Genomic DNA, 26,917 nt, shown 5'->3' with positions numbered 1-26,917 from the left:
GGCAGCTACATTGATTCCACTGGCATAAAGGGCAACCATAAAATGGTATCTCTCTGGTAAATAGGGAAATACTTCCAAAACATTATCTTTGGCTATGTTCTTTGCCACATTAAAATGAAAAACAGCTTGGTTTGCCTACCTAAGTCTACCAAAGGGACATTTGTGCGGCTCTACTTATCCTAAAAGAATTTAATATGTTTGCAAACCAAACAAAAAATAGCGCTACTATTACTATCCTAACAATGTAATAACCAAGCCAAAATTAGACACTATCTTGTGTCCCAAAAAACTTGGGTTAGGGTTAGGGAAATTTAAAGCCTTGATTTTACTGCTGACACAGATATGGATATTTTCTAATAAAAAAAAATACTAACATATACAACAAATATAAAATTAAAAATGTAACAAATACAAACACCACACAGGGTTAATGCCAAGTGGCATGTAAGATAGATCCATGAGCAGTTTATCTGGACTTGCTTTTATAGCCTGGAAGGCCTGTCTCAGTACCCACTCTTGAGAACTTATTACCCTCCAAAACAGTGAGGACATTACTGCACAAAGAGAAATTTATGCACTATTTGCCCAAATATATGTATACAATGTAGCCAGTTCCTTCCATATTATAGATGAAGTGTAAGCTGATACTGGGCAGAGTTGCAGTCTTACACGCCTCTCTGCAGCTTCTCTCCTCCTGCTACCCCCCCCTGCTACCCCCCCAAAAACCCATCTCCATTGAGACTGTGTCAGCTCCCAAACAGACAAAAAACAAACCAAAAACCAGCAATAAAAAACTTAAACATAAAAAATCAAAAAGAAAGAACAATACAGAATCCACATCTGAACCAAAGAGTAAAACAGTGAAATGTGGATTATTAAATATTAGGTCTCTCTCCTCCAAGTCTCTGTTAGTACATGACTTAATAATCGACCAACAAATCGATTTACTCTGCCTTACAGAAACCTGGTTGCAGCAGGATGATTATGTTAGTTTAAATGAATCAACACCCCCGAGTCATTCTAACTACCAGAAACCTCGAAGCACAGGCCGAGGGGGCGGTGTGGCAGCAATTTTTCACACCAGTCTATTAATTAACGAAAGACCAAGACAGACTTTTAATTCATTTGAAAGCCTGATGCTTAGCCTTGTCCACCCCAGCTGTAAAACTCAGAAACCAGTCTTACTTGTTATCATCTATCGTCCACCTGGGCCTTACACAGAGTTTCTCTCTGATTTCTCAGACTTTTTATCTGATTTAGTGCTCAGCTCAGATAAAATAATTATTGTGGGTGATTTTAACATCCATGTAGATGCTAAAAATGACAGCCTCAAAATTGCATTTAATCTGTTATTAGACTCAATTGGCTTCTCTCAAAATGTAAAAGAACCCACCCACCACTTTAATCACACTCTAGATCTTGTTTTAACATATGGCTTAGAAACTGAACATTTAACAGTGTTTCCTGAAAACCCTCTGCTGTCTGATCATTTCCTGATAACATTTACATTTACAATAATTGATTACACAGCAGTGGAGAGTAGACTTTATCAAAGTAGATGTCTTTCTGAAAGTGCTGTAACTAAGTTTAAGAATATAATCCACCCACTGTTATCATCTTCAATGCCCTGTACCAACATAGAGCAGGACAGCTACCTGAACGCTACTCCAACAGAGGTCGATTATCTTGTTAATAATTTTACCTCCTCACTACGTACGACTCTGGATACTGTAGCTCCAGTGAAAACTAAAGTCTCAAATCAGAAGTACCTGACTCCGTGGTATAATTCTCAAACACGTAGCCTAAAGCAGATAACTCGTAAGCTGGAGAGGAAATGGCGTGTCACAAATTTAGAGGATCATCATTTAGCCTGGAGAAATAGTTTGTTGCTTTATAAGAAAGCCCTCCGCAAAGCCAGAACATCTTACTATTCGTCACTGATTGAAGAAAATAAGAACAACCCCAGGTTTCTCTTCAGCACTGTAGCCAGGCTGACAAAAAGTCAGAGCTCTACTGAGCCAACAATCCCTTTAACGTTAACTAGTAATGACTTCATGAACTTCTTCAGAAATAAAATTTTTATCATTAGAGAAAAAATTACCAATAATCATCCCACAGATGTAATATCGTCTACAGCTACTTTTAGTACCATTGATGTTAAGTTAGACTCTTTTTCTCCAATTGATCTTTCTGAGTTAACTTCAATAATTACTTCCTCTAAACCATCAACGTGTCTTTTAGACCCCATTCCTACAAAACTGCTCAAAGAAGTCCTGCCATTAATTAATTCTTCAATCTTAAATATGATCAATCTATCTCTAATAATCGGCTATGTACCACAGGCCTTCAAGGTGGCTGTAGTTAAACCTTTACTCAAAAAGCCATCTCTAGACCCAGCTGTCTTAGCTAATTATAGGCCAATATCCAACCTTCCTTTCATATCAAAAATCCTTGAAAGAGTAGTTGTCAAACAGCTAACAGATCATCTGCAGAGGAATGGCTTATTTGAAGAGTTTCAGTCAGGTTTCAGAGCTCATCACAGCACAGAAACAGCTTTAGTGAAGGTTACAAATGATCTTCTTATGGCCTCTGACAGTGGACTCATCTCTGTGCTTGTCCTGCTAGACCTTAGTGCTGCGTTCGATACTGTTGACCATAATATCTTATTAGAGCGATTAGAACATGCTGTAGGTATTACAGGTACTGCACTGCAGTGGTTTGTATCATATCTATCTAATAGACTCCAATTTGTTCAAGTAAATGGAGAGTCCTCTTCACCCACTAAGGTCAATTATGGTGTTCCACAGGGTTCAGTGCTAGGACCAATTCTATTTACATTATACATGCTTCCCCTAGGCAGCATCATTAGAAGACATAGCATAAATTTCCACTGCTATGCAGATGATACGCAGCTCTATCTATCCATGAAGCCAGGTAACACACACCAATTAGTTAAACTGCAGGAATGTCTTAAAGACATAAAGACCTGGATGGCCGCTAACTTCCTGCTTCTTAATTCAGATAAAACTGAGGTTATTGTACTTGGTCCTGAAAATCTTAGAAATATGGCATCTAAGCAGATCCTTACTATGGATGGCATTACCTTGGCCTCCAGTAATGCTGTGAGGAACCTTGGAGTCATTTTTGACCAGGACATGTCCTTCAAGGCACATATTAAACAAATATGTAAGACCGCTTTCTTCCATTTGCGCAACATCTCTAAAATTAGAAATATCCTGTCTCAGAGTGATGCTGAAAAACTAGTTCATGCCTTCATTACTTCCAGGCTGGACTACTGTAATTCGTTATTATCAGGATGTCCTAAAAACTCGCTGAAAAGTCTTCAGTTAATCCAAAATGCTGCAGCAAGAGTACTGACAGGGACTAGAAAGAGAGAGCATATTTCTCCTGTCTTGGCTTCCCTTCATTGGCTTCCTGTTAAATCCAGAATTGAATTCAAAATCCTGCTCCTCACTTACAAGGTCTTAAATAATCAGGCCCCATCTTATCTTAATGACCTTGTAGTACCATATCACCCTATTAGAGCACTTCGCTCTCGCTCTGCAGGCTTACTTGCTGTTCCTAGAGTATTTAAAAGTAGAATGGGAGGGAGAGCCTTCAGTTTTCAGGCCCCTCTTCTGTGGAACCAGCTTCCAGTTTGGATTCGGGAGACAGACACTATCTCTACTTTTAAGATTAGGCTTAAAACTTTCCTTTTTGCTAAAGCATATAGTTAGGGCTGGACCAGGTGACCCTGAATCCTCCCTTAGTTATGCTGCAATAGACGTAGGCTGCCGGGGATTCCCATGATGCATTGAGTTTTTCCTTTCCAGTCACCTTCTCACTCACTATGTGTTAATAGACCTCTCTGCATCGAATCATATCTGTTATTAATCTCTGTCTCTCGTCCACAGCATGTCTTTCATCCTGTTTTCCTTCTTTCACCCCAACCGGTCGCAGCAGATGGCCGCCCCTCCCTGAGCCTGGTTCTGCCGGAGGTTTCTTCCTGTTAAAAGGGAGTTTTTCCTTCCCACTGTCGCCAAAGTGCTTGCTCATAGGGGGTCATATGATATGATTGTTGGGTTTTTCTCTGTATTTATTATTGTGCGATCTACTGTACAATATAAAGCGCCTTGAGGCGACTTTTGTTGTGATTTGGCGCTGTATAAATAAAATTGAATTGAATTGAATTGGGCAATGTTCCCTGTAAGCTGCGCGCGTGCGCAATTGCGCACTGCTGGCACGGTCTCTGCGCACAGAAAATCTGCGTTGCGCACAAAAAAGAATCTAACCTGAATTGAAATGAAAATTAAAACTTTAACAATTCTGTTTTGCAGTGTTAGTCAGTAAGTGACTGGCTGCTCCCGTATGGGATTAGAACGATGCCACCTTATCCCATAGGCCAGCCAATAATGCGATTCACATTCGTATATATGCAGCTAATCAACGTCGTTGACAGGCTATGACAGCGTCCTTATGTGCCGACACCGGTGTTTTAGCTAGCAAAGCGGCGTGGCTGATGTGGAGTGAAGCCACGTTAATGACAACGTGTACAACCATTGGAGATGTGAGCAGGACAGACAGAACAAATGACGGAAAAAGTGTGGACTTTATACCAGTTTTTAAATTGTGTTGATAGGCCACGTAAAACCAGAGTTATGATAAAAATATACACAATGTTTGGTTTTCTTCCTGAATACTATCGTTGTTTATATTTACTGCGGGAAGAAACGGTAAAAACGGCGTTTGATAAAGAAAACGCTTGAAAGCACTCAAGCAAAACCAAAAAAACTCCACCCTTTCCTATTGGTCGAAAAATGTACCATGTCGACCAATCAAAAAATGATATGGCAACAAGGCATTTAGTTGTTTAGGAAGAGGGAAGTTTTAGGAGTGACGGTGGTGTTTTGAAATGTGAGAGATTTGCGACGTTTAGCGCAAATCTTGTGTAGTTAGTGTGTAGTGTAGTCAGTAGTTTTGTTGTATGTGTCAGAACAATGAGGCGACTGCTGAATGTTACAGGTGTTACAGGAGTGATACATCTCCTGTTTTCAGGCCTGCAGGTATCAGGCTGTTGTTCTCCTTTATCTCATAGTGGACAGAAATTATTTTTTGGAGTGGCACAAATAATTTGTGTGGCATCAAATTTGATGCAGAACACCTGATTGTTCTGTAAATAGTTTGAAATGTTTATTTAAAAAACCGCCTTGGCTGCTTTTTTAGGTAAACAGCTGCAAAAAACTTTTTACTTTTTTGAAGAAGTAACTATATAAATAATTGTCCAACATTGGTCATTATATACTGTATTTTGCCGACAGAGAGTTACAGGACTCTCTCCCAGACCACAGACTCATACTCATAATACAAGTCAGAGCTTTATAAAAAAATAAAATAAAATAAAAAAGATAGTTGTGTTTTCAAAATTGGAGTTCAAGTTATTTTTTTACTTCCAATAGTGTTAACAAACTACACAGGTCATGAACAAGATTTTTTTTTAATTTTCATTGTAAGTGGGCTAAAGCAGTTAATTAAAAGTAGTCTAACATAAATGCTGTAATTTGACTATTTTAATAAACCATGTAACTTGGATGGATTCGATGCTGGCGTGACCACAGTGCACACCTCTGCTGTTGCTCACAGTGATCCAAGTGTCCGCTCAGGGAGTTTGTGTGTTCGCTCAGACACATGAAAAATTAGAGGGAACATTGCTGGGCAAGCAGATGGTATTATTCAAAGATATAAAGACGCGCGCGCGCGCGTGAATCGCTCTACAACAAAATATTTCCCTATACTTTCCACCTGTACTTGTCTCCGTAACATTAAATTCCCGATGCAGCTGACTGAGCCAGTGACGACCGGTTAGCGCATGCGCAAGCAGACCTGACAACAAGCGATCGGTTGTGAGATTGTGGTAAAATGGGCATAGCTTTGGTATTTTAATGCTTCGGATAACGTAGAGTCAAATGAACAAAGGCTTGAAAAGATTTCACTGTTACTATACGTGCACTGTAATTGCATTTCGGCCTTATCACTATGCCGGTAAGTCCCCACGCATGTTTGCATTTTTGTTTTGTTTGCAAACTGGGTTCCTCCCTTCCTCTGCTGATGTGATGCTAACCGGTTAGCACAGCTAGCCTAGCCGTTGTTGTTGCTGTAGGATACAAAAAACCCCGCAGACTCTTCCGACGTTGGGTTTTGCGTGTCACCTCAGATTTGGTGTTCTTGAGTGGTGCTTGCTAGCTAGCATTGTCATTTATGTTAACAGTCCTAGCGTATTCCTGCATAGCAAAAAAGCTAGCGGCAAATGCAAAGCAGGTAACTCAAGCATAACCTCACCGTTAGCTAGCTTCTACAAATGTTACCCTCAGATTTAGTCCAAACTAATAAGCTAGCTCCACTGAATCGACCTGACAGCTCTGCCCTTATTTCCATGTTCGTAAAATAAAAATTATTGCTGCGTACTAGAAATAACTGTCTTTATTATGGTATTGTGGTCCTTTATTTTTTCAGAGCCATAAGCTTGAGAAGCAGGAGGTCAGCGATAACGTTAAGGTCGTGGTGAGATGTCGTCCCCTCAACCAGAAAGAGACGACGATGGGCCACAAACAGGCCGTCATAGTGGATGAGATGCGTGGGACCATCACAGTCAACAAGCTGGAGACCCCCCACGAACCTCCCAAGACCTTTACTTTTGACACTGTTTTTGGTCCTGACAGTAAACAGCTGGATGTCTACAATCTCACAGCCCGCCCCATCATTGACTCAGTGTTAGAGGGTTACAATGGTATATTTAATGGGACTACATACATTGCTTTTTCAAATTAAGAAACCATTGCTGTTCTCTTTATTTGATTGTAAACTTTGCATTTTTTCTTCTTTCTTATTTTCCACATGCATTATTTGAAGTAATGATTTTTATTTTCTTCTGTCCATTTCAGGCACAATCTTTGCATATGGGCAGACTGGCACAGGAAAAACTTTCACAATGGAGGGTGTGAGAGCGGTGCCAGGGCTCAGAGGGATAATCCCAAATTCCTTTGCTCATATTTTTGGGCACATTGCCAAGGCAGAGGGTGACACAAGGTAAGATCACAATCAGTTACACACAATTGATCCAGTCAATTGCAGACAACTTGGCAAAGAACAAGTTACATATTTAGGACTTTTGTTAGTAGCAGCACTGTCACAAAAATGCATAGTTTGTTTCCATTTCTTTAGTCTACGCAAAAGTCAAATATAACACTGTTTGACAGGCATAAAATAGTACTTTTGCACCAGCAAGGTAATTCCCAAACAGCTGTTAGCCAAAAACCTGGCAACTAGTATAGACCTGACACACAGCCTAAGAGATTCTTCTGCCCTTTCATTTGATCCATTTATGGTTAGCTGAAGCCTTGTTATAAATTGTGGCTGTCAAGAAGCCACAGTAGTGTATGTCAAAGGTGTAATGAGGATGTCTGTAACTGGCTTCACATAAACTCAGTCTTTGGTGAAGTGCGATGTTTATGCTCAAGTGTTGATGCATGAGTAATACATGTGTTTAAAAAAAAAAAAAAAAAAAACTTTACAAAAAGGGGGGAAAAGCCTGTTAAATGACCCAACAAGAGGGTCATTTCAAAAGTACATGTAAATCTGTTAAATTAAAATGCCATCATCTCATAGTTCTCAAACATTGTTTTATTCAAAAGGACAAAAAAAAAATAAGATGACCACTGGCATGTAGAGGCACCAAGGCTGTCATTTTGACCCCATAGAAATAAATATAAAGTAACAGTCAGGGGATGCTGGGTTGCCCAGCAGCACATATTATTTTCATACATTTTGATGCTGAGGCTGGTTGGTATATTTAATTGATGAGTCAATATACAGGGGAGTGTAGTTGGATAAAAGATTAATAATTATTGCAGGGCGGAATGGGTTGTTGTGGTGGGTCAGAGCAGTGAATGTGTGACAGAACGTGTAGAGAACCAGGGGGGGTTCCAGAGTGAGGACTATTAATCTGAGTGAAAATTGGGGTTTAGCAATCGACATGGATGTGTGAATGAGAGATGCAGATCTCTGTGCAGTTGTGGATGGTGTGATGAACTTTTACTGTTATACAGTTATTTTTTTTCATTGTTGTAGCCAACTATGAGGTCAGTTTTATGTCTGTCTCATAGGCTCGAAGGCTCCCTTTATTTATTTATTTTTAAAACCCTCTTTATTTTAGCATTATAGATACCACATATTATCCAAAATTCATTGTCAGCTTTTCCTTAATGATGTTCTCCTACAATAATGAAATATTCAGACATGCTAGCTATTGTATTGCTTGTTGTCATCTTTGTTTATTAGTGAATTCTCATATTGATATTATATTTGTTATCTGTAATTATTTTTAAAACTTAAATCCCCAAAACGTAGATACTTAAAAACTCAGTTACTTAAAATTAGAAAAACTTTGACCTTACTGTTGTCATTACAAGATGGGGTCAAAATCACCACGCTACCGGTTTTGGTTTAACAAGTTTTCTTTTTATTTAGCATCAGATGAGCATAAAGATTTTGAGACCACAAGTTAATCTGAAAACAGTAAAACACCAGACCTAAACACACACCTAAATTTCTGATGTCATTGCTGTTGAAGGGATTTTTCAAAACGATTACATATTTTAGCGTGCAAAAGGGCAAAAGTGATGTGTACTGTAATGTAGAATGTCTGTGCATTAAAGTGACGTCTTGCATTGAGACATGCACCATGTTAAAAGTAATACAAATATCCAACTAGGTTTGACCTAGGAGGATTTTAACTGGAGTTTCACAGAAAAGTGCTCTATGTGCACATTCAGACTTCAAGCTGAATTTCATGTCTACAAAGGGACTTTGCAATGCTCAGTGACACAGAACTAATGGACAGTATACTGTGTGTGTGAGACATTGTGTGTTGCTGTTTTGTTTAAATGAGCTTGTGCATATATTAAAAGCAAAAGATATTTGGAAAAAAGCCTTTTAAACAAGTATTTTTTTTTCTATGAAATGAATGAAATCATTCCCATAGATAGCATTTTTGCACCAGTAAGGTGATTCCCAAAGAGCTGTTTGCTGAAAACTTGGAAACTGGTATTCCCATAGATGGAATCTGTTACTCTGAATGTATTGCTCATGTAATGTTTTTTTTGTTTTTGTTTTTTTAAATTCAAATTATTTAAAGGCTCCAAATAGGGCTGGGCGATATATCGAGGTTTTTTTAAAAAAAAAATATCGATATATTTTTATACGAGATATAAGATGTGACAATATCGTTTATATCGATATAGTCTATGTTACGTTATAATTATACTTGTGGAGCCGCAAGTTTGCCTCTCTTTCGTCCACTTTTGTCTCTACGCTGCGTTACTCTGCCTCTCTCCTTCACTGAACACAACTCCCCCTCCTCCCCCATCGCTTCACCTGCAAGCAACGACAAGATGGACACGGCAAATCTCCGTTAACGAGTTACTGCGCATCGCCCCGTGCGTGGGGCTGGACAGCATCAACGTGTTAACGAGCTAACGAGCTAACCACGCTAACGATATGCAGCCCAAAATCCTTTCATTTTCTCAAAAGTTGACAGCGCACCTTATGTATGAATTCTGGTTGTGCTTGATGACCGATTTTATGTGGTACACGGCGCTCAGAAATCTGTCAAAAAATGTTTTAGTACGACTTTGGTAAGCTACGGAGCTGCACCGCTTGATGGATTGTTGGAGCATTACGGCTACCGAGGAGCCTCACGGAGTGATAAGTACTGTGCTTCAACGTAATATTACCGTACTGTGTGTGTATAAGGACCATAAATGGCACCTGTTCAGAGACACGGTTACAAAGAGGATTTCAAACTCCAGGCTGTCAGTCACGCAGTAGAACTTGGGAACAGAGCAGCTGTCTTTGTTATTATGCTCAGCGTCTTTTAGTTTACATTTTGACTGCACAATTGTACGGAGCCCCTCTGATGACGTGGTCCAAAAAATAAATAAATTGTGGCCACAAAATACAAACCGGATTCCAAAAAAGTTGGGACACTAAACAAATTGTGAATAAAAACTGAATGCAATGATGTGGAGATGGCAAATGTCAATATTCCATTCAGAATAGAACGTAGGTGACAGATCAAAAGTTTAATCCGAGAAAATGTATCATTTTAAAGGAAAAATATGTTGTTTCAAAATTTCACTGTGTCAACAAATCCCAAAAAAGTTGGGACAAGTAGCAATAAGAGGCTGGAAAAAGTAAATTTGAGCATAACGAAGAGCTGGAAGACCAATTAACACTAATTAGGTTAACTGGCAACATGATTGGGTATAAAAAGAGCTTCTCAGAGTGGCAGTGTCTCTCAGAAGCCAAGATGGGTAGAGGATCACCAATTCCCACAATGTTGCGCAGAAAGATAGTGGAGCAATATCAGAAAGGTGTTACCCAGCGAAAAATTGCAAAGACTTTGCAGTTATCATCATCAACTGTGCATAACATCATCCGAAGATTCCGAGAATCTGGAACAATCTCTGTGCGTAAGGGTCAAGGGCGTAAACCCATACTGGACGCCCGTGATCTCCGGGCCCTTAAACGACACTGCACCACAAACAGGAATGCTACTGTAAAGGAAATCACAGAATGGGCTCAGGAATACTTCCAGAAACCATTGTCAGTGAACACAATCCACCGTGCCATCCGCCGTTGCCAGCTGAAACTCTACAGTGCAAAGAAGAGGCCATTTCTAAGCATGATCCACAAGCTCAGGCGTTTTCACTGGGCCAGGGATCATGTAAAATGGAGTGTGGCAAAATGGAAGACTGTTCTGTGGTCAGACGAGTCACGATTCGAAGTTCTTTTTGGAAATGTGGGACGCCATGTCATCCGGACCAAAGAGGACAAGGACAACCCAAGTTGTTATCAACGCTCAGTTCAGAAGCCTGCATCTCTGATGGTATGGGGTTGCATGAGTGCGTGTGGCATGGGCAGCTTGCATGTCTGGAAAGGCACCATCAATGCAGAAAAATATATTCAAGTTCTAGAACAACATATGCTCCCATCCAGACATCATCTCTTTCAGGGAAGACCCTGCATTTTTCAACAAGATAATGCCAGACCACATTCTGCATCAATCACAACATCATGGCTGCGTAGGAGAAGGATCCGGGTACTGAAATGGCCAGTCTGCAGTCCAGATCTTTCACCTATAGAGAACATTTGGCGCATCATAAAAAGGAAGGTGCGACAAAGAAGGCCCAAGACGATTGAACAGTTAGAGGCCTGTATTAGACACGAATGGGAGAGCATTCCTATTGCTAAACTTGAGAAACTGGTCTCCTCAGTCCCCAGACGTCTGTTGAGTGTTGTAAGAAGAAGGGGAGATGCCACACAGTGGTGAAAATGGCCTTGTCCCAACTTTTTTGGGATTTGTTGACACCATGACATTTTGAATCACCATATTTTTCCCTTCAGATGGTAAATTTTCTCAGTTTCAACTTTTGTTCCGTGATTTATGTTCTATTCTGAATAAAATGTTGACATTTGCCATCTCCACATCATTGCATTCAGTTTTTATTCACAATTTGTTTAGTGTCCCAACTTTTTTGGAATCCGGTTTGTACTACTTCGTGGGCACGTTATACCCATTTCGTGCTTATACTTATTTGTGGCCACGAAATAGTATTTCGTGGGCACGAAATAGGTATAACGTGCGCACGAAATGCTAATTTGTAGCCACGAAACACTTGACCGATAACCGTGATCCTTCCCAGGCCCTTGTATTGGTTGACAATAAAATCTATCCCGGCGTCCAGGTCGCAATTACGTCTGTAAAGCAACTTGGCTCTCAATATCCTGTTTAAATGTCTCTCCGTAATAATGGTTCCTTGCATTGCAGGCTTTTCTAAATGCATTTGTAGCTCATTCCCAGCCTAAAATAAAACTCATTCATACTGTCTCTGTCCATGGTGTATAGGTTTAGCCTAATCTTATGCTTATGTCTCTACGCAGCTGTCCAGGAATTGTATCAATATGATGTGCGCACGTTATCTATTTCGTGGCCACAAATGCGTAATTCGTTGCCAGGTTATACCCAATTTGTGCCCACAAATTAGCATTTCGTGCGCACGTTATACCTATTTCGTGCCCTCGAAATAGTATTTCGTGGCCACAAATAAGTATTTCGTGGGCACGTTACACTATTTCGTGCCCACGAAGTAGTATTTTGTGGCCACAATTTATTTATTTTTTGGACCATGTCATCAGAGGGGCTTCGTACAATTGTGAGCATTTTGTTATGCACAAAAACAACATTATTTTCTTTTATTTATGGAGCATTATTATTTAATAAATGCTTATAATTTATTTTTGAATAATTTTTTCATGTACATCTATGCTGTATGTTAATAAAAGTGCCTGTGTGACATCTGGAACACAGCTTTGACTAAGAACTCTCTTTTTGTTCTTACTTTATGGCTTTAAAACAAATATCGAGATATATATCGTATATCGCCATCCAGCTAAAAAATATCGAGATATGAATTTTGGGTCATATCGCCCAGCCCTAGCTCCAAACCTTTAAGGTCTCTAAACAGAGCTCTTAAAGGTTTTGACCTAAACTGTTACAGGTAAAATATTTACAATTTACAGTTTGAAGTCTTAGTGAGTGTCTGATTTGCACTTACCTTCCACAGATTTTTAGTTCGTGTTTCATACCTGGAGATTTACAACGAAGAGGTGCGGGATTTGTTGGGAAAGGACCAGCTGCAGAGGCTAGAGGTAACACTGCATTTACAATGAGTAACTTTTAGCAAAGCTGTTCGGATAAAGTTGGCATTAAGAACACTATAGTCTTATCTGTATATGACTATAGTATATTATTGCACGGTCTGTACCTTGCAATATAAAGTGCCTTGAGGTGACTGTTGTGATTTTTAAATAGAATTGGATTGAACTGAAACCTTCCAGAAGGTGGCTAAATTAATTTGATTGTGTTCAGTGTTTTGCTAGTGTATTTCTGACAGCAGCTTCTCAACATTATGGTGTTGATTTTTTTTTCTTTTATGACAGGTGAAAGAAAGACCAGATGTTGGCGTGTACATAAAAGACCTGTCTGGTTATGTTGTGAACAATGCTGATGATATGGACAGGATCATGACACTGGGCCACAAAAACCGTAAGCAGAACACAGACAGTACTGAAAGTGAAATAGATGCCACAAAGCTAAATGCTGATCTTCATTCCTCCTAACTGAGATATTTATCTCTTGTGATTAAAAACCACATGTCAGAGTGAAAGGCTCTCACCCTACTTGTAGTAAATGGAAAATGGTGACTACTAAAGAGTAAATGGGAAATATGCAAAAATAACATTTTCAGAGTTTTAATTTCAGGTTGTTTTAATGTTACTGAATCTATCACCGTAATTATATTGTCTGGTCAAACCCTATTGTGGTATTTTTAGGGTCTGTTGGAGCCACAAACATGAATGAACATAGCTCACGCTCTCATGCTATCTTTACCATCACCATCGAGTGCAGTGAGAAGGGCGTAGACGGCAACCAGCATGTGCGCATGGGAAAACTTCATCTGGTTGACCTTGCGGTATGTACTCTTGTACTACTAAACTAAAGGAGATGATATTGATATTGGGTGTATGTACTATATTCTTACAGTCCATGATACACCTCACTGCCATTAATTAAATATAGACTTTCACTACTTACAGGGCTCAGAAAGACAGGGCAAGACTGGAGCCACAGGTCAGCGTTTAAAGGAAGCAACAAAGATAAATCTGTCTCTCTCCACGCTGGGTAATGTCATCTCAGCCCTGGTGGATGGCAAGAGCACTCACGTTCCCTACAGGAACTCAAAACTGACCCGACTACTCCAGGATTCACTCGGTGGAAACTCCAAAACGATGATGGTACTGCTAAATTTGGGAAGCAGCGTGCTGTTGTCTTTGCAAGGATGGAAGGATTTATTATAATTAAAGAAACCTTGAATTCTTGCTGAAACCATAGAAGTGTTTTTGAAAAATACTTTGGGTGATCTGTTTTGCTGTAACACCACAAAACAACAACTAACTCCTGACCTAACTAAAAAGCCAACTAACCCTTAAATACTTACAGTATTTTAAGTGTTGAATTGAAAGTTTTTGCCTCACTTCTTTAAATGCAACGCTTTAATTCCCTCCAGTGTGCAAATATAGGACCTGCAGACTACAACTATGATGAGACCATCAGTACCCTTCGCTATGCCAATAGGGCTAAAAACATCAAAAACAAAGCCAGGATCAATGAGGATCCTAAAGATGCCCTGCTGCGTCAGTTTCAGAAAGAGATCGAGGAGCTCAAGAAAAAGCTGGAAGAAGGTAAAAAGCCAGAGCTTGAAGAAATCATTGCACTTGTTGATTTGCATATAATTTTTAACGCCACGTCTTTGTGAAATGCCACTTTGTGACGCATCTAGGTGAAGAGATCTCTGGCTCTGATGGCAGTGCATCAGAGGAGATGGATGAAGGTGACGATGAAGGAGGGGTGGCAGGAGATGGTCGAAGGAGAAGAAGAGGTAAAAACAGTTGTGAATAAGCACACAGATCGTTCAACCTTAAATCTGCTTACAGTGATGATCTGCATAGGAGATGTTTTAGGCCTTATCACTGTCATCATTCTATTATGAGTCAGCACTGAGGTTGCTTTGATGTTGCTTGAATGTTCAGAGTCTTCTTTAAACATAAAACCTCTTAGTTTCCCTGGTATTCTCACCTTCTCTTTTTAAAAAGTAGGTGTTAAATACTCATGAATTCGGTATGTGTTGCAGTGCTGGATGTTTTCTTGATGCTTTGTTCTATTTTTTTTTTTCTTTTTCCAAATTGATGTGTGTGCATATTTTTCAGTTGGGACTTTTCTACTTGAAATAGTATGAAGCTATTCTAAATTAATAGCAGCCAAACTGTCCGTATGCTGTGAGTAAGCTCGTCTGCTATGTTTGTTTATATGCGTATGTGCACATTACAGAGCTGCAGTTGATATACCCGCAAACTGCAAAACAAACGCTGCTAGACCTTATCTCTCACTCTTTATTTCTCATTGTGGGCTTTGTTGGGTATAGTACTTCCTCTTTTCCTTTACAGACATCAGCAACAACATCAGTTCAAATTTTGACTGCACCTCCGCAGTGCCACTGTCCACTGAGGACAAACCTCAGAATAGTGAGTTAGAGCAGCACTCTGCTCACCACCCACCTGCCTACAAATTTAAGCCCTTTTCACACATGAGACAGATACATTTGCTGTGCCGTGCACTTTTACGCTTTATTGGCTGTTTGCTTTCATGAATACTAGACGCAGTTCTTTGACAAGTCTTGTTCCCATTTTAGTTTCCCCAAACAATGTAACCTTTTTAGACAGATGCTCCTAAGCTGTTTCACGGTATAGTAAACTATAAACAGCTTGTATGCTGTTTATAGTTTTTCTTGTTATGCTCTGTAAAAGAGCATGAATGAAAGCTGAATACCAACCTGTCATGTCTAATAAAGACAGAATTTTTTTTTTCTTCATGCCGTGGATGTAGGTGGTTTTCTTTAGGGGATTTCCTGAGGCCTCGATGTCCCGTCAATGACTCAAGTAATTTGCTGCATTTCCTCTTTAGTGGTCAGCTTACCTAGTTACCTGCTACTATTTTTCACTGTGGTTATTGCAGTTGTCTGGGTTCTGAAGATTTTCTCAATTTTCACTATTTTTAGTGAAAATTCATATATATTTTTTAATGTCCTCTTTGTGTGTTAAAAGCCTTGATCAGTTGATGTAATGGAGAAAGCCTTAAACCTATATTTTTTCCTTTGTTATTATATTTACAGTTAGCATCAGGATTGCATTGCTGGATTACAAGGAAGCATGCAATCTTTTGGGGTGTTGATCCTAGTTTGGTAATTCTACATGGTGTTTGTGAATTACAGGACATGTGTGAAAAGGGGCTTTGTACTATCCTTGACACACTGCCACTCCTGTAGGCTCACAGCATAATCCCGCTTCCCGACTGCTCCACACACCTTCATTGTCATCTCCCAGGCCTTGTTAGGGTTTCCATAAAACTGATTGCAAGTTTGTCCGTTGAATGAAGGTGCTCATGCTGCAGATTCCTAAATCCACTCAGTCCATTAATTTGGGGTATCTGCCCAGCTGGACAACTCTTTGTGAAAGGTTGATGTTATCTGAAGAATATTTTCTATTCTTCTTCTTTACAGATGACCCGAATGATCAGTTTTTGTGCATGACAGTTCAATATCCTCACTTTATACCTGCTCAAATTGTGATTTCTTTAAGACCTAATTCACCCACATTATGTTTCATTATGGGTTTTCTTTCTTTCCTGTGTGTCTTATGACTGGCATCACTAAAAGATGCCTCTCATCTCATCAGCATTTTGTCTTCCACCCACTCCTCCATGTCCTGTATTTTTTTTTTTTTTTTTTTGTTTCAATTTATAGAGATGTAAGACTTTCAGAATCACTCTGTAATGTGTTGCTCTTTCTCTTTCTCCTTCTTCTGGTGCAAATGATGCCTGTCTGACTTGCTATACACCTCTTATTTCAAGAAGAAAGAGGTTGGTGTAAGAGTCTACATGGTCAAACTGTCCTTTAGAAACGTTTTTTTGCTCACTTAAAATGATCAAGATGGCCAACACGTGCTTTAGTAGCTTTTCACTAACTGATTGGATAAGTGCTGATTGTACAAGCACTGCTAGCATTTTTCTGTTTGTCCATTGTCTGACTGCCACCCTTAATACTTACTCTTTTCATAAGCACCATATCATCCTCGCATTTCTTATAGTTTCCCTTATTCATAGGTTTTGCATATACTAACAGTGATTATTTAATACTGTGCACTAGCAAGCTAGAAACATATGCACATGGATCCTACTAGCATTCCCTTGTAAGGACTCATTCAGAAGACCCACAGGTAGGGCTGCTCAATTAATCGAATTTTAATCGTGATTACGATCTGGGCTTTCAACGATCATTAAAAATGACTGAGCCGATTATTAGCTCCTCCTCTCGCGCTGCTCCGTGTGGCAAATCAAGCGCACCTCTCTGCGTTTCGAACACGCGTCACAACAATTAAGAGGACCCGAGGGAAGCTCGGAAAGCTAAGCAGAAGTTATTTGGTGAGGAGAGGATAATGGCTGCTGAAGAAAGAATGCCGTTGGTTGAAAAGAGAGGCAAAACGACTTAAGTGGTGTGGAAACATTTTGGGTTTGCGGAGTCAGACGTGGATCAAGTAGACATAGTGTGGAAACTTTGCTACGGTGTCGTAGCTGCACCACAGAGCAACACTACAAATTTATTCAATCATTTGAAGACCGCTCACAAAGTGACAAACGATCAAACAATGAAGGAACATAGCGAAAAAACTCTTGACAACACCTGCTTCATCCTCACAGACTTCCATTCACGCTACCCTGTACAACGCAACTAAATATCCCACCAGCTCCCAGAGACACAAACACGGTAACGTTTTCCTCGCCAAAGACCACTGCTCAATTAACACGGTGAACAACCAGTATTATGCAGTATTTTGAAGTTCACTAAACATAGATGTTTACATTTTTCATTTATTTTTTATATTGCAAACATTTGCACTGTTATCAGTATTTGCACACTATTTTATATTATTTTTTGACATCTTTAAAGCCATTATTCAATACATTGTTATTGTTAAATAAATATCGTCAAATAATCGAGATCTCAATTTCAGTGAAAATAATCGTGATTATCATTTTTGCCATAATCGAGCAGCCCTACCCACAGGTTTGCTCAGAAACTGCACAGATTTAAATAATACTAATGCTGATTGTTAAAGAGGAATTAATCTGCCTTTAAATGATTCAATACCTATACAGTGACAAGTGCATGTTAAACAACCACTAAGGCTTTTTGCTGTCCTATGTGTGTCTGTTCAGGAAGGAAGAAGGTTTCCCCAGACAAGATGGTGGAGATGCAGGCAAAGATTGAAGAGGAAAGAAAGGCTTTGGAGGCCAAGCTAGACATGGAGGAGGAGGAGAGGAACAAGGCAAGAGCAGAGCTTGAGAAGAGGGAGAAGGACCTTCTTAAAGCCCAGTGAGTCAATAAAGAGAAAACAAATTCTATTTTTGATTAAAAATCATTTGTGGTATTTGCTCATTTTGGTAATTGGTGGGCCTTTTAAAATGTCAGGCAGGAGCATCACCTCCTGCTAGAGAAATTGTCGGCTTTAGAAAAGAAGGTGATTGTGGGTGGGGTGGACCTCTTGGCCAAAGCTGAGGAGCAGGAGAAGCTTTTGGAGGAGTCCAACAATGAACTCGAAGAGCGTCGCAAAAGAGCAGAGCAGCTGCGGAAGGAACTGGAGGAAAAAGAGGTAAGGATAAATAACGTCATTGAATCCACGCATTATCTCATCCTTTCCTAAAGTTAGCAGTTGATTGTCACTTAAATTATTGAGTCACGCTGTTGACGGTAATGTCACAATAATGAATCAGCATTGCCACTTGGGAAATTCTTCTTTACCTGTTGTACCACATTGTAACCACAATAAAGCAACAAATTCATTTGAAAATTAAACCTGTAACCCATATCTGTCAGTTACCCTGGAGAGAATATCTCATGTATGTTTGTTTGTTTGCTTGCTGATCAGTGGTTTAAAAAACCCCCAGCTAAATTAATAGTTTTACAATTTGTTTTTGTTTTTTTGTTTGTTTTTGGGCAACATTTTGCTTCAAAAAATTGCGACTCTTTTGCCACTCATAGCTAACCATTATCCTGTCATGCTTCACTGAGATGACAGGATATGCTGACAGTTACATTGCTTGTTTTTTAGAGAAATTATTGCATCACTGTGGTTGGAAATATGGTTAGAAGTTAATACTACACACTTTCATGTGCAAATTGATTATGATCGATGTTCAGATGAAAGTTAGCAAAACTCATGTCCTTTTAGTTTAATGTCTGATTTAAAGATGTTTGAAAGCTTCTTCTTTTTTTTTTTTTAAATTAAAAGTGATATTTTGATTTTTTACTGTTTATTTGTGGCTGTTCCTGCTTGCAGCTCGATGGTATAATGTCCTTTACCATACACACAAAATATATATATTTTTGTAAACCCAAAAAAAAGCTTGCAAAAGTGCCTTGATTGTGCATAATCACTGAACCTCGTCCCTCTTAAAACAGCAAGAACGTTTGGATATAGAAGAGAAGTATACTAGCCTGCAGGAAGAGGCTCAAGGAAAGACCAAGAAGCTGAAGAAAGTATGGACCATGCTGATGGCTGCCAAATCTGAAGTAAGCTTAACAAAAGGGTTGCACCATAAGTGATCATTATTCTTTGAATTGTTCCCTGTCAGGACAGCAGGGCGACCATTATGAGACACTAAAGTATTGCTATTGTGTGTGCGTCATGTATATTCAGATTTAATCAAATAGCTCTTTGTGACTAGATGTATTATCAGTTTAGCAGAAACTGATCTGCTACGATTGTTATTTTTCATCGGTTAGATGGCAGATCTGCAGCAAGAGCATCACAGAGAAATCGAGGGCCTCCTCGAGAATATCCGCCAGCTGAGCCGAGAACTCCGGCTCCAGATGCTCATCATAGACAACTTTATTCCCCAGGAATACCAGGTGTGTGTGTGTGTGTGCGTGCGTGCGTGCATGTGTTTGTGTGTGTGTGCGTGCGTGCGCATGTGTGGGCTTTTAAGAGAAGTCCAGATAACGCAATCACAGTAGAAGTACTGTAATATTAGGCATCTTTTTAGTTACAAGGCTAATCTGATACTTGTATTTACCTGTTATTTAAACATACACACACATTAAGCGTACATCATCTAAATCTGACATGAATTGAGTGGAGTTGTTTTTATATTGTTGTTAGCTTTATTCATTATTGTTCTACTTCTTCTGCTTCCTCTACATCATTTGTCATAGAGACACAGTTCAGACACCTTGTGCATGTGTTTTACTCTTTTTCAATTATTTAATAATTTTTAATTAATAATTTGTTTTGAAAATCTGCCCTTACTCAAAGAAATGGTAGGTCTGAATTGGACTAATTAACTGTCAGATGTTAGAATCAAAACAATTGTCTCTAACCTGCCCACAGTTTTCAATCTTTAGGCATGAATTTTTGTCTTGAAGGCCGAATGTCCCCTCCTTTTACTTACAGGAATTAACCAGCATGCTTGAAAATGTCATTTTTGATAATTATAGCTGCCAATTATTTATTTAAAGTTATCAAGCTGCTCCGATTGTGTGAGATTTTCAAAATAAAAGCCATTAAGTCAGAAAAACTGAAGGATATACTTAGAAATATCTAATTTTCTAAATAAAAGCCTATTGTTATTGTTGTTATTATTTATTTGAATGTGTATAAAATGTTAGAATTTCAAGTGAAATCTTTCCATAATTTTTTTCCAATGTTTTTAACAATGATTAAAGAGAGAGGATTTGTTACTGCTGGACCTTTGTGAATTTTGCCAACCAGCAACAGAGTGACTGTTGTGACCAAATTATTTTTCACATCTACAAACATACATTTTAATTTTGTTTCATATATTCTAGGAAATTAAAAGAAGAGCATCCAAGCAAGATGTCGTAGAGTAGACCGCAAACAGAGTAACACAGGGTCAGATTTAATCAGCTTTACTTTGGCCAACACACATCCATAGGAGAAGAAGCTATTTAAGTTTATCTACTAATTTATAACAGGATGTTCGCGTAGTACGATGTTGTTAGAAAGATATGCTGTTGAAGTGCTGAATGAGATGTTGTGACAGATATACAAGGCAAATTTGTTTTTACCAAAGTACCTACAAAGACAGACTGTGCGATAGTGCTCTTCACTGTGTGTGCGCACATCAGCAGGAAGACATAAAGCTGCGTTTGTAATTTGTTTGACAAACACATAATTTCTGTAGCTTTGCCTCTGTACACCACAACAGTGAATTTTCAATCAGTCAATATGTGATTGAAGCGCAGACTTTGAGCTTGAATTGGAGGGGTTTATGAAAATGCGGCAGACCAATTAACGTCACAGACCAGGATCGTCAAGTGCTGAAAGGGCACGACACGCTCTGATGACCCAGTAACTGCAGAGCTCCTAGCCTCCTCTGCCAGTAATAACATCACAGAAACTAATGTGCCTCTAGCTATATGGCATGGGTTTCCATGGGCGAGCAGCTCTAGTAGGTGTTGTGTGTAGGTGACCAAGTATTTTGTCTAAGTCGTGTATATGTGCATAGTAGATGTGAAAAGAGATACCAGATTTCAAAAGTGGTTTAAGTGCAATTCAAAATCGAGTAGACATAGATGCATTTAAACTCAGATGTACAAACTGGAAAAGCTGCTTCTTTCTTTACTCAAACATTAGTAATGCACTTCCTGTACGATGACATTTTTACATGGGAAGCAACATCTACTAGCATTAAACATTTTCATTGAGAAGCAGACAAACAGGAAGATTGCATGGCCTTCCAAGTAGCCTACAAAACTGTCAGCTGACCAGTTTTTCTTTGACAAGCAGAAAGAAATGTTACTTTTGCTGTTTTCTCACCATGCAACATATCTCATCTTCAACTTCCACATAGTGCTTCTGATAATCTCTTATGTTTTGCTTGTAGGAGATGATAGAGAACTATGTGCACTGGAATGAGGACATTGGAGAGTGGCAGCTGGTGAGCTCACTTTGCACAGCTAATTCACACACTGGTGCACAGTCTGATCAGCATCTGTTTAAAGAGTTGCACTCCTTCTTTCTGGTGATTTGTGTATGTCTTTTAGAAATGTGTGGCTTACACTGGCAACAACATGAGAAAACAGACCCCTGCTCCAGACAAAAAAGAAAAAGATGTGAGTTGTGGAAAGTTGTTTTTATGTAATCATTGATGTTGTGGATTTTTTTTCTCTTCCTCTCTTTACATTGTAATTCTGACCTCTTTTCGTTTCTCCTTGTCGCTGTAGCCATTTGAGGTGGATCTGTCTCATGTGTATCTAGCCTACACAGAGGAGAGTATGCGTCAGTCGCTGATGAAACTAGAGAGGCCCAGGACCTCTAAAAGTAGCAAGAGTGGCCGTCCCAAGACTGGGCGAAGGTAGAGAGCTTTCTACACAAATCAGTACCTTGTGTTTTAATATTGACTACCTGTCCCCTGTGTAGTTCACACACATTTTCCTCCCCCATCTACATTTGTCATAGCAGTATGTAATACACTTCTGTTTCCTCTTAGTTAACAAATATGAATCTTTGCTTTTTGGTACTTGAATGTGATTTAACCCAGTTTGGTTTGCATGGGTTGGACTACATCCTGTCCGCAAGATGAATGACCGAAATGTTAAAAAAGGAAGAAAAAAAACTTCCACAATAATTTTTTTTAACAGGCCAGCTAACAGCTACCATTAACCAACAACACCAAAATTCAAACTTGCACCTCTTTCTAATGTTGGCCTCTTATTCCCTTAGTGGTGAATTTGGATCAGATTATTGCTCCTGGCTGACTGTTGCAATCGCGTTCCTGCACTTGCTTATCGTGGAGAGAGATGGTTGATTTCTACTTAATTTTCTTTTACCCCAGCTGCAGTTATCGCAGAGGAAGATCTTCCTCATGTAGTTACACTGAGTTAAAGTACTAATCAGGTCAAACTGATTGTTTTTTCTGAGTTTAAGCTTAGATGCAAAAACAGATGAAATGTAAATGGGTTCTTTAGATGCAGGGTTCAGAATAATTTGTTAAACCGTGAGCTGGTTATCTCCATGTGTACTTGTAGGTTTTTTGTTTTTTAAAAAAAAAGCTAGATCAGTGACATTTCTACTTATGTTTTATCTTTTTATTTGTTCTTGAGTTCGACTGCATGAATATGAAGTGCATGCAGTCCACGTGAAGAACAGGGTGATCAATTTAAATATAGCGTTGAGTTCCTGAATATCGTTTGGGAACTCAAACATTTAGCAACTCTTCATAATTAGTGTATTTATAGCAGTTTGGTATGAGCTGTAAGCATGATGGTATTAGTCAATATCACGATATGCTGCTTTTCTGAGAACTGAGCAGGCTGAAAAGCTCCTTGAAATGCTTGATAACGTTTATCACACAACCATCTCCGCACAGGAAAAGATCTGCAAAGCCAGACGCTGTGATCGAATCCCTTCTGCAGTGATGACAGCACAGAGGAGAGCCCCAGTGCACTGCAACTCTCATGTTACCTGAAAGAAGCTGTTGGTCCAGTTTATGACCAAACACTATTTAAAAGATTATCTGCATACTTTAAATAACTCATACGGTTTTACATGTAAAGGAGTTGCACCTGTGATAGGACTTTAGACTGCTTGGCCTGGAGGACCTGTTATATGTATTGTGGTATTTTTATGTTGCTTTGGGACATATTTCAGCTGCACCATAACCATAAAAACATACATTTCTCTTTTGAAAATGTCTTAAAAATCCTGACAGAAGCTGACAGAAACAGAGCTCTGAGCTTCTAAACTGATTTCCTGCGATGTGACCAACTGATTTGTGTTAAGTGGCCCGTGCGGATATTAATGTGTTATGATTAATTTCTGGTTGCGTGTGCAATTTCACAGAAATCATTTGGGTAAAAGGTTAAAGTATTTAAATAATTATATACATGAAAAGTTTGCGTTATACTCGTTCCTGTAGGTGAGGAGCATAGGAGCATGCATGTCAGTCAACTCTTACTGCGAATAGCTAAAATAGGAAAGTCATCTTTTTATTGTCAGATGTCAGGACACTGTGTTATATTATTATAACAAGATACTACATGCATATGGTATGCCTTAGTATAATGCACTAGTAGGATTTTTTGTGAAGATGATTTCATTTCATGGTGTTTTATAGTGGAGGCAAAATGGCTTTTATTTTGTATCATACTGTATTATACTGTCAACTGTTTACAAACTCCCTAAACCACTGTTTTTTGTTTTATTTATTAAATTATTCCACATGTTTTATCTCACATTCTGGTTGCTCTTTGTGTTTCAGAATTAAAATGTTAGAAACTAGAAGAGATTATCATGATTACACCACCACACCAGAAGCAGTTCAGCTGGCTTTCAGAATGAGTTTCTAAACTAACCTAATTGATGTCATATTTGTTTTTTCTTGATCTTTTGCATAAAACAACTTTTTACTGAACAGTTTTACCCACAAATACTTTCAGGGTGTGATTTACCAAGGATCCCCACCGCCCCCTGCTCTTTTGATCTCCCTGTGGGACAAACCAAAACACAGGTGGAAGTGATCTTGATCCCTCTTTTCATGATGGCACCACACATGAAAGATGATCGGACGCGTTAAACACGTCTGATCATCTGCATCAGCATTCCCAGCACAATGGTCCAACGATAACTTCATTTGTGAGACTTTTTTGTATTCTTTGTGCAGGCTGTGATCAGCTGATCTGTTCTGTTGTCAGCCTTGAGGTTTACTGCTCTTTGTGGATTTAACCGTCTGAATTCAGGTAGATATGAGCAAGCATTACATGTGCTGTCACAGCTCCTTACCAGCTCACAGGCAGTATCAAAGGTACAATTTTATGAGTAAAATTACACGCCCCATTTCAGAAGCTGAAAAGGTTTGCTCCTACACCTAACAATGATCAGCTATCTTATTAAAAATAAGAGAATTTGTTTTAGACTTAAAGCTGAAAGTCATCAGTGCAACCGAATCAGAAAACTCTTATCTGTTTCCTTGTAAAAATAAATCATATTGTTGTTGATGTTGTTGATTGTTGATGGTTGTCAGTGCACTTGCAGTGGGCTCCGCCCCACAGTTTGAGAACCACAGATCTAATCAAAAAGTGATCTTAAACACCACATCCTGCTCTACACTTGTCCAATATAGTCCATTAGTGTGAACTGCACTAAATTTCCACATATTTTAATACCATTCAAATACCGTATTTGAATAACACAAAATGACAGTGATTCAATTTGTTTTCAGGTCATTTCTTAATATGAAATAACTTCAGGGACACATCATGTACAGATCCACTGTCTGACTTAAAAATCTGCACATCATCGGGAAAAACGGGGATGAAAGGGATAAAAGGATGTGCACTGGGTGGAAGTAGAAGCTGGGGGGATGACACTGCTTTTGAATTTGATGGAGGAGTTATCTCCACGCCGTCAGCTGGAAGCAACGCTAGGCTTCAGCACAGAAGAAATGAACTTGCCAGAGAGCATTTTGTATGTAACAGCAGATTTCAACATCCACTCACTAGTCGAAGGTTCCGGCTCGTCCCAGTTTAACCTCGATCTACATTGCAGCCATGCAGCAGGGCTTGCTATCTGTGTGACATCCTGCTGGAAACCACAGAGGCAGGCATCATTCACTGCATCAAATCAAAAGTTACAACTGGCGGCTCATGATGATGTGAAACGGGTCACATAGCCAAGTCATTGTCATCTATTTATTGACTTTCAAACTGTGGTATGGTATTTGTGTCAGTAAATGAACCGGGGGTTGCCCTGCAGAGAGGTGGCTCAAAGAGGGATGAGGTGCTACAAATGGGCTGTTTCTGCTTTCCTGCATGGGAAGTGGTCACCATCAAAAGACCGCTTTCTCAGGCAGACATAGAAGCCTACGCTCTACTCAGGCAGGCCCTGTTTGTTTATTTATGAATGACATGTTTTAAAAAACATTTAATAATTTAATCATTTATATTGGTAAGAAACATGGGACTGATGCACACATTAATGTAATTTTAAATAAAGAGATAAAGATAGGCTATAAATCCAGTGATCACACGTCTAAGTCATGAACATGCCTGGCTGAAGTTCATAATTATCCCATAAACGTTACACACTGATGGCAGTAATGAGTAATAAATACACTAACACACACACACACGTCAATAGGTGTAAAAATGAAAGTAATGACAAGTGCTCCTTTTTGTTTTAATTTATTTGTATATAAATAGAAAATGTGAAAAAAGTAATAAATATGTCATTAAATAAGTCCATAAATATATTTACAGTTGCAATAAACTTGGGGATAACTCTTCATTTAATATGATGTGGACATATGATGCTCTTGTTGTTCAAGGCGACGTCAACACAATGCACAATTTCCCCCAGAAAGCGTTTTATATTATATTGGCTTTGCGTGTGCAGGTGACAGTTTTCATCCTGCAACAAAATCAGGTTTACCAGTTATGTTTCGAACATTAAATTTAGTTGAAGTCAGAACTAAACACACACACACAAATCTTTTATCATCACATCAGCTATTTGTTGTGTTAATTACTAAAACACAGTCAGTTTTTTGAATTACTGCCATACAAATGCATTGAAAGAAATATGCATCTTTACCTTGCTGTACACACGCAGGGAATGCTCAAGTTTTGTTAGATTCTGATTTGAATACTTTTCCAGAGATTTGGTCAGCGCCTTGTTGGCTAAGCAGAAGAATTTTTCCTGCAAAGAGAAAACAGTGATAAGCAACGGTGCCCAACATGCTGGAGATGAAACTGAATGAGAAACACGTGGTAACCGCTGTCTGTTATGGAGGTCAAAGAACACCGTGAAGAGTAAAATATGAAACGTTTTCAACTTACCACACATTTTTCTATCTTAGGCACAGTGAAGTCAGGCAGCTGCAAGGATAATTAGATAAAAATGTCAGTATATCAACAAAGAATATATGGCGTACTGACAGAGAAACATAAAGTTTACTTACATTATCGTTTAATGCCCTGTTGGCATTTTCTCTAATTTGCTTCAGCTTCAGCCTTTTGTCTTCACACGGGTTGGTTGGTGCTGCATAGACCATCACAGCTATCATCAACAGTGTAAGACACTCAATACCAAAGTTCTTCATGTCTTTCAAAGAGCTCCGGAGCTAGAAGTGTCAGCTTGAGTAGAATAAGGTAAATTCCCTAGATAATCT

The 26,917-nt window shown here is 39.0% G+C and overlaps 1 protein-coding gene across 2 annotated transcripts; it reads left to right on the top strand.

Annotated features, from left to right (window-relative positions):
- The first annotated feature begins 5,867 nt into the window (after positions 1–5,867).
- On the top strand, positions 5,868–23,984 carry kif3a (kinesin family member 3A). 2 transcript variants are annotated; one of them, XM_063491859.1, is made up of 18 exons: positions 5,868–6,039; positions 6,511–6,784; positions 6,939–7,083; positions 12,681–12,765; positions 13,057–13,162; positions 13,450–13,589; positions 13,714–13,911; positions 14,184–14,358; positions 14,457–14,555; positions 15,121–15,198; positions 17,948–18,104; positions 18,201–18,381; positions 19,191–19,301; positions 19,515–19,640; positions 21,635–21,688; positions 21,795–21,863; positions 21,975–22,105; positions 23,120–23,984. In XM_063491859.1, exons 1-18 carry the CDS (start codon positions 6,034–6,036, stop codon positions 23,166–23,168), a joined length of 2,184 nt encoding a protein of 727 aa, XP_063347929.1. In that variant the 5' UTR covers positions 5,868–6,033; the 3' UTR covers positions 23,169–23,984. The 2 variants fall into 2 exon arrangements, with proteins under 2 accessions (XP_063347929.1, XP_063347937.1); XM_063491867.1 differs by lacking the exon at positions 15,121–15,198.
- The last annotated feature ends 2,933 nt before the right edge of the window (positions 23,985–26,917 follow it).

This window comes from Pelmatolapia mariae, linkage group LG2, assembly GCF_036321145.2.
Source record: "Pelmatolapia mariae isolate MD_Pm_ZW linkage group LG2, Pm_UMD_F_2, whole genome shotgun sequence".
Lineage (NCBI taxonomy): Eukaryota > Metazoa > Chordata > Actinopteri > Cichliformes > Cichlidae > Pelmatolapia > Pelmatolapia mariae.
Note: the sequence above shows the minus strand (reverse complement) of the source record. Positions and strands in the feature narration are given on the sequence as shown.

What these genes read in the sequence shown, in the direction of transcription:
- kif3a (XM_063491859.1), top strand. An exon ending in CAAGAAAAAGCTGGAAGAAG is followed by an intron (nt 14,359 to 14,456) that starts GTAAAAAGCCAG and finishes TGACGCATCTAG; the next exon opens with GTGAAGAGATCTCTGGCTCT. An exon ending in AGGAACTGGAGGAAAAAGAG is followed by an intron (nt 18,382 to 19,190) that starts GTAAGGATAAAT and finishes CTCTTAAAACAG; the next exon opens with CAAGAACGTTTGGATATAGA.